Source organism: Mastomys coucha, unplaced genomic scaffold (assembly GCF_008632895.1).
Source record: "Mastomys coucha isolate ucsf_1 unplaced genomic scaffold, UCSF_Mcou_1 pScaffold20, whole genome shotgun sequence".
NCBI classification, from domain to species: domain Eukaryota; kingdom Metazoa; phylum Chordata; class Mammalia; order Rodentia; family Muridae; genus Mastomys; species Mastomys coucha.
This window is the reverse complement of record NW_022196903.1, coordinates 128,503,939-128,512,568: the sequence shown is the minus strand read 5'-3', so window position 1 is coordinate 128,512,568 and position 8,630 is coordinate 128,503,939. Positions and strand designations below refer to the sequence as shown.

The 8,630-nt window shown below is 41.5% G+C and overlaps 1 protein-coding gene across 4 annotated transcripts in view; it reads right to left on the bottom strand.

The window, feature by feature from the left end:
• Positions 1 to 8,630, bottom strand: part of Borcs5 (BLOC-1 related complex subunit 5) — a 70,461-nt gene that overhangs the window by 59,446 nt on the left and 2,385 nt on the right. For all 4 annotated transcript variants that reach the window (XM_031383635.1, XM_031383637.1, XM_031383638.1 and 1 more), the window contains one exon: positions 7,041 to 7,184. In XM_031383635.1, coding sequence (XP_031239495.1) covers positions 7,041 to 7,184 — 144 coding nt within the window. The remainder of the gene's footprint in view (positions 1 to 7,040; positions 7,185 to 8,630) is intronic.

The following is an 8,630-nucleotide window of genomic DNA, read 5'->3' as shown; positions in this document are numbered from 1 at the left end:
ATAAAAATATCATTAAAAAAAAAAAAGGTGGGCAGTAACAGAGGAATTGACACCAAGATTGTACTCTAGCCTCCACCCACACATACACATAAATGCACAAACCACCTGCAAACACAAATTTAAGGGAAAAAATGGCCTGAGGCTAGCTGGGATTATATCTCGGTGATAAGAGTATTAGCATGTTCAAGGTCCTGAATTCCATTTTCAGTACCAGAGGATGATGGGGGCTTTCTATGCTTACTGAATAAATTAAATAAATACATACATACAAGGGCAGAAGATGGAACATTCTGAATTTAAAGGATCAGTACTGGACCTGGAGAGATAAGTACCTTGGTACATAGGGATACATTCAAGCTATCTTGGCTAGCTAGCTTGCTTGCTTGCTTGCTTTCTTCCTTTCTTTTTTGGTTTCTAAAGTTTATTAAAAATCAAAGAATAAAAAAACTTTACATAAAAATATGTCAGTTTTAGTGTCCACATTGTTGTCCATACAGAAAATTAAAACATGATATCTTTTTGTCAAACTGTAGCATATGGCCACAGTGTAGCCAGGCCAATCCATTTGGTTCATCATCTTGGCTTGCTTTCTATTGCTATGATAAACACCATGACCAAAAGCAACTTGGGAGGAAAGTACATGTTTTAACTAATAGTTTATAGTTCACCATTAAGGTCCATTAGGGCAGGAAGCCAAGGCCGGTGCTCAGGCAGAGAGCAGGGACGACTGCTGCTTACCAGCTTGTCCTATGGTTGTTCAGTTTGCTCTCTTTCTTCTTTTTAGAGATTTTTATTTTTATGAATGTTTTTCCTGACATGTATATCAGTATACTTTTTGTGTGTCTCATGTCCACAAAGACAGAAGACGACATCAAATCACCTGGGATTAGAGATGCAGGTGTTTGTGAGCCACCATGTTGGTGCTAGGAAATGAACCCTTGAACCCATGTCCTCTGGAAGAAGAGCCAGCTCTCCCCAGCCATCTCTCCAGCCCCCAATTTGATTATTTATACAATGGCCCAGAATACCTGCTCACAGATGGTGCCACCCTCCATATCAATAATCAAGAAAATGCCCAGAGACTTGCCTAAAAGCCACTCTGATGGAAGCATTAGGTTCCTTCTTCCTAGAGCAGAGCTGGTGTCAGGTTGACAAAAACAAACAAAACAAAACCAAAAAACCTAACCAATTCACAAGCAAAGCATTCATACATATAAAGTAAAATAAAATTGTTAATTAAAAAAAGAGGCTGAGCAGCAGTGACAAACACATCCCTTTAGTCCCAGCACTGCGGAGGCAGAGGCAGGTAGATCTCCGAGTTAGAGGTTAGCTTGTCTACAGAGTGAGTTCCAGAAAGGCCAGGTCAGTTATTCAGAAAAACCCTGTCTTAAAAACCCAAAGGGGAAGAAAGGAATGGTACATGGGGAAGTTACTAGTTCACAGCCAGAGAAATAGGACAAAAAGATGAGGTTAACAGCACAAAGGTAAAATCATCTTGATGTCTACATTTCAAAATACTTAAGGTCCTCAGAATCTTGTTTTTCCAGAAGAGCACTGGGCAACAGTGCAAGCAAAGAAAAACAAAACAGCCAGAAACCCTAGCACTATGGGATTGGCACAGAGCAATGACACAAAAAATAAATTTTGAAAGTGGGATGAAAATGTGCATTAAATATAAAAAGACAGAAGCAGCTATGGCCTGAGGGGGGTAAGAATGTCAGGCATTTCTCTACAGAAGCATATCAATGAAGTAAGGATAGGGCTGTAGGGACAGCTCAAGGAAGAGGTGCTTGCTGCCAAGCCTGATGACCCAAGTTTGACCCCAAGATTTCACATGGTGAGGAGAAACATGACCTTTGCAAGATGTCCTGTGATGTCCACACATGTACTGTAGCATGTGTGTGTACATGCACACACCAAAATAAATAAGACCTTCAAGAATGTCAAAAGCAGAAAGGATAAAGGAACAACATGTAGTGACCATTTAGTAGCAGCTCTGGAACAGAGATTTAAACAAAAGAGCACAGCACAGTAGCCTAAAGGGGCAATGGAGTCTCAACAAAGTAACTTTGTTTTTAAAATCCTTTCTGTACATAGCTCAGCAAAGGAAAACAGGTACACTAAGTCAGACACCAGAGAGAAAGAGATGCAGAAGGAAAATAAATGTGTACGGGTGTTACAACAAAGTAGCTATCTTCTCTGAGATCTGATGGAAAGAAACAAGAACAGCTGCAGGCCAGAGGCTGGCCAGCAAGAGCAGAACCTGAAGCTGCTCTGCTGAAGCGGCTTCACCTTCCCAGTCGTAAACAACTTTTCACCTGGTATTTCCTTTCACTCAGTTATGCTGGCTCTTTGCTAGTTAGTAATTCATGTTGAAAAGCTTAACTCAACAGGTACTAGACACACAAATAAATCTACAAGGTAGGCAGAAATAGGCTACCAACTTTCCAATATGGTGTTTGGGAGAAACTGTATTTAGGATCAACGTGAGCCTGGAGAACACGTTAAACTGTTCAGAGAAGACCGTGGCTCTGGCTGAGGTCCGTCCTCTCAGCTTTTCCTTTGGTACACCACTTTTCCAACTCAGTGATGGCTGGCAGCTGCTAGAGACTGGTGAATGTGGAAGGCTTTATGTTTGATCTTTCTGAATGACAGAGGAGGACCTGGCTGGAGGAACAGCACATGGTAGGAAACTGGTCCTGTGAAACCTCCCTCCTTGTGTTCTTCCCCATCCTTTTCTACTGCTTCACTCCTCCAGCTAAGCACAGTTCTCCAGGCTCTAAAACCCTTCCCTGCTGCTCCATGTGATTTAACTCCCCCAAGAACAGTCCAGAAGGCCGGCTTTCTTTCTTTGTTTTAGCTTTCCTTTTCTTTGTATTTTAAGCCCAGGCTTGCCACAAACTATCCTTCCGCCTCTGCCTGGTGCTGTTAGGATTACAGGCATGGACCACCTCACAAGCTCCTAGCTCTTTAATAAGCAGAATCCATTTCACATGCCTTCTGTTCCTAACACCCACTCTGAGAACACCCAACAAAGCTGCTTAGTGTCATGTAAGCATCCATGTTGTATAAGGCTGATTTCCTGGCTAGTAACAAGGACAGTCCTTTCTTAGGCAGGAAAACAACCCCTTATGTTATATCCAAGGTCATGAACAAAAATGGCAGGTCAGTTACAAACAATGCATATGTGTATATGCAGCTACTCATCCACTAAAAGCGAAGAGGGCATTTTTCTAACTTTGAAATAAACACAATATTGCATCTCTCTTACCAATGCTTCATTTTGATAGAATGATATAGAGTCAGCTTCATTCTAAAAAGTGAGTGATTAAAACTGAAGAAATGTGTAGGGCTTATTTAACTCATTGGCATCTTAGTAGCATACATGAAATCAACGATTTGCTTCTGCGTTCTGGAATGGCCACACTGTTATGTTCTAGTTTTCTTCCATTTCCTAGTAAGTGTCTTACATATGAAAATAAATTGCTAACTCAGAGGTTGCTATGAAAAATAGAAATTCTTTGACTTGAAAAAATGAGAAGAACAGATATTTGTATTATACGGCATAAATTATACCCTGGTATATTTATGCAAAAGACTTAAATCCAAAGAATCTGCTTGCCTCTTAAAATGCAAACATTACCTCAGTCATACAAATAGCCTCAAACTCGCCCAGTCTCTGCCTCTGCAGATCACCCACCAGCATTAGATTACATCACATGACATTAGGGAACAATAGCGAACTCTGTATTAGTTGAATATATTGTTTTGAAAGAATAAGCTGTCATTAACTTGAATAAAGGCTCTCTGAAATCAAACCTGGGGGGTACAGCCTCCACTGGGTGGCCTTTTTTTTTTTTTCCTACTTTAAGAAAGTGCCTCACCCTGAAAGCAAGGTGAAAAAGGAGATGGCAGTATAAAGGCAACTATCATGAGTCTCCTGCACCTCCTGCCACGGCCCATCAGCCAGGGCTCAGCTTTAAAGAACCAGGCAGAAAATGTCAAGGCAGGAGGCTCTACTACAAGCTGGACACCTAAAATCCAAACAAGCTTGCACACACATACCCTCTCCCTGAGATAGCTGTGATTTATAGAACAGGCTCTGCTCAGTGGGAACAAATCTTACTCTATGGCCGGCATGTCCCAGTGTCATCTGAAGATGGGCGATTGCGATAGTCAGTGACTTTAGGCCAAGAATTTAAGGTGAATCCCAATGTTTTAATCTATACAGTAAAAAACAAAATGGCTATCATGTGGAAGTACTGAGGGGACTTGGACACTATGGTTATCAACTGTATTCATTAGTTAGTTTTCCTACCCACCAGTCTTTTCTAATCACTATCCAGGGAATTTCTTGTTCATAGATAAACACGAGCATCTGTAAATACTCACTGCCTGTTGTTTGTGCCTGCGGTCTGAACACAGCTTGCTATTTCTAACCAAGCTTGTGCTCTATCTTGCTTAGCCAAACCCAGGTAAGCAGCCAGTGTCACTTGCCCCTGACCAGCTTTCCTTTCCTCTCTGCTATAACCTACTCTCAATGTAGTGAGATGGTGATAAAGCTCTGGTTACAACCTAGTTACCAAAGTAACCAAGTCCAGGTGCATCACCTTGCAACAGACTCACTTGAATCACACATCACTCATGTTCAAGGTAGATGACTTACAATGACCTTAAATTCATGTTAGCATCTCTTAATACCAAGCCTTCTCCTAGATACTTTTCTATTAGTCAGTTTATTCTCATGTGAATTATTTCAAATGATTCAACAACTGACCCCAGAACATTCTTAAGTATATCTCAAGTTCGGTTTTGCCTTTAGTATTTTCTTGAGTGAAAAAGGACAAACATTAGTCACAGAAGACCCATGAAGGATGACAAGACTTTGGGGAGTGAGAGAGTGGTGATAGCAGGAAGAAGGCACATGAAAGCTGTGGACTGTACTCCATACAGATCAGGAAGGGTGGAACGCACAAGATCAATATCCAGCTGTTAAAGTTTCAGAAGACTGGGAAAGTAAGTATATGTGAGGGTAGAAGTCTCATTAATGTTGGCTTCTTTGGAGAATCATGTTATTCCACAAAATAAGGGGAAAGAATGAGAAGACGGGTAAGTAAAAGAATATAGTCTGCTCTTTCATCGTGCAGAGGGTTTATCAAAGCCTCATCTGGTAGCTGGTACAGAGGTCAGTGACAGCGTGGATGGCCTCCACACGACGTAGATGAGTTACTGTGAAGAATACAATGATCCATGCATCACCTGGGTGTGCTATTTGTTTTGTTAGGCACAGTATGGAATGGTGTAACTAGGGTAGGACGTGAAGAAGTTTCAAGTGCAATCTCTACCTGCCAGATGTCTGATCTTGCAGAAATTCAATGATGCAAGAATTAGGAGAATGGTGTGTGTATATATGCAAGGCCAGGGTACACTTTAATAGAAATAAGTATATAAGATTCCAGCTTGCTCCTGTCTAGTCTATGTATTTGTCACCTCTGAGTTCATATTGGAATTTTATTTCCCCCAAGGCACAGGCTAATGGAGGCGGGGCCTTTGGAAGGTAATCAGGATGGGATGTGATCATGAAGGTGAGCATGAATAGCTTTGAGGAGAAAGAGATCAAGGCAGCAGTTTTCTCTGCTTTGTAATGTCCTCCTTTGTGTCATAATCCAGCAGAGAGGTGGTCACCAAACACCAAGAGGATGTCAGTGTCTAGGTCTTCAACATAAAGAAGTATAAGGTAACGTAACCTCTTTGCTTTATAAATTTCTCGGCATGTTATATTGTTATCAAAAAAAGAAAAATGAAGAAAGATGCAAGTCAAGTAAACCCCAGCCTTATTTATGCTCATTATATATAGGTTTTGTCTGGGGTATTGGGGTGGGGGTGGGGGACTCAGGAATTTCTATTGCAGGAGTACCATTCAGTTGATAGAAAACCATCTCCAAGAATGGAGAGGTAGCTCACTTACTAAACTGGTTGTCATGCAAGCATGAGAACTTAGTTCTATCCCCAGAAACCACATCAAAAACTACAAGTGGGAGCACACACTTATAATTCCAACCCTAGGCATTTGGAGACAGGTAGATACGTGAGGCCAGTTGGTCTAGCCTAAGTGGCAAGTTCCAGGTCCCAATGAAAGACCAAGTTTCAAAAAAACAAGCTGGATGGCTCCTGTGAGCAATACTGGAGGTTAACCTGTGGCCTCTAAACATGCACTCACGCATCATTCATGCACACACACCCACACAAAAGGTAAAGGAAGTAAACTCCACTTAATGAAGATATGAAAACTTCATATAAAGTACCTTGAAATATGTTAATCAGGTGGATAACCACTCCTCTCACAAGCATACCTTTCTCTCATGCAAGACAGTAGTCAGAATGAGTTACCAGTGCATGAGGGGTATAACAGAATTTTTCTATTAGTCTGAACTAGTCAACCTATGCAACAGTACAGATCGTAAAAAAGTAATAAAAACCTTTTCACGGAAATACTGCAGGGAAAGGCCAACTCCAGTAATATCAACTCATTCACTGATTTACTCAAGCCAGGTTCTATCTCAAGCGCTGGGCTTCAGTAGTGGAAAAGAACAGAAAATTCCTGTCTCCGTGTAGATCACGTTCTAACAGAAAAATACAGAGAGTAAATCAACTGGGCCGGCAAGATGGCTTAGATGGCTAAAGGCACATGCTGATGAGCCTGACAACCGAGCTGATCCTCAGTAGCCATGTGATGGCAGGAAAGAACCCACTCCCAAAGCTTTCCTTTGACCTCTATATGCAAGCTATAACATGCACACCCAGACACACACACACACACACACACACACACACACCAGATAAATGTAAAAATGTTGCTAATTTACCATAGGTCAATGGTGATTAAGTGCTACAGGAAAAAAATAGGCAGAGAAAGAGACTCCAATTTCAGACAGGGCATTCATTCAAGGAAGAATTTTCAGAGAATATGCCAACTAAGGAAAGACAAAAGAATGGTGGATTTGTACATAAAGCTCCCCAGAGCTGCAGAAGCCTCTTACCTTTTAAAAGGGGCTGGAAGGTTGGAATCTCTTGTAGCTTGATGACATCGGGATCATTGCTGACATTCCGCGAGGCCTGAGAGCCCTGAGCTACCACCACGATGTCATCCATCTTGGCCCGATGTTTAGCTGGGGACGGAGTCACTGCAAATAAAGTCACACAGGTCACTACATGCTGGAGAGCCACCGCTGCCACCAACACACTCATTACAAACAGTAGTGTGGGGCTGCAGGCATGGCTCAGCGCTTAAGAGTACTGACTGCTCTTCCAGAGGTCATGACTTCAAATCCCAGCAACCACATGGTGGCTCACAACCATCTGTAATGGGGCCTGATGTCAGGTATGTCTGAAAACAGCTACAGTGTACTCATATAAATAAAATGTAAATAATTAGAGAGAGAGAGAGAGAGAGAGAGAGAGAGAGAGAGAGAGAGAGAGTTTATGGTAAGAGATTTTCTGATCTTAATGGTTTCTCTTTAAAGCCATTCTTATTTGAAATAACAAACTACTTCTTCCAAGAGTGGTACTGGCTACTTTTTGTCTCTGAAATGCTATAGTGGATCAAAGTTTGGTTTGTTTTGTTTTTACTAAAAGGAAATGCTGGTGTAAAAGCCTTTAATCTCAGCATCCCATAGGCAGAGGCAGGAGGATCTCTGAGTTCAAGGCCAGCTTGGTCTATATAGTGAATTCCTGGACATCCACAGCTACATAACAAAGGGGGAAAACACCAGTAAATAAAACTAAACAAACAAAAGACTATTTATGTGGGGAATATAATTCAGCTGGACATAAACCGGACGTGGTGGCCCACATCTGTGATTCCAGGACTCAGGAGATAGGCACAGGTGAATCCAAACTTCAGTAACAGGAGTTGGAGATATGGTTCACCAGTTAAGGCTGCCCTTCCAGAAGACCCTGCCCAGTTCAATTCCTAGCAGCCACATTGGTTCAAACCATTTGTAATTCCAGTTCTAGTCGATCCAATGCCCTCTTCTGGCCTTCTCAAGTACTACATATATGTGGTGCACAGCCATGATGAGACAAAACACCTACACGTAATTCAACGACAGTCTTGGGAATATAGATCCATCTAGACAACATAAAACATTGTCTGAAAGGAAGAAAAAATATTTTTACATAACCAAATGTATTTATTTTCTAGTGGGAGCTGGCACAGGAAGATTATGGGGAACTTGTAATTTCTTCTTGTTCTCCCTCCCCGTGGTACTGAGGATTGCACCCAGAGCCTCTCACATACTGGGCAAGTGTCTTACCACAGACTACATAGTCCTAGCCCAAAACTTCTGTTTTTCTATTTTCATATATATAATGTAAAACCCTCAAACATAACAGAAATGTATAACATGTATGAACATCTTCCATAATCACAAATTTTATTACTCAACATACAAAAGCATAAGCAAAATTTTTTAAGAAGCCTCCTTCTCTGACTATCCTGATCTGTATGTGGTTTTCAGATTTGCCCAAGGTCAGCAGCCCTACAGACAGACTTAGGAAAGGCACTGAGGGTCTCTTGGCCAGAGGTTCTTCTTAGTTACACAGAACGCACATTCACTGAGGGTCTCTTG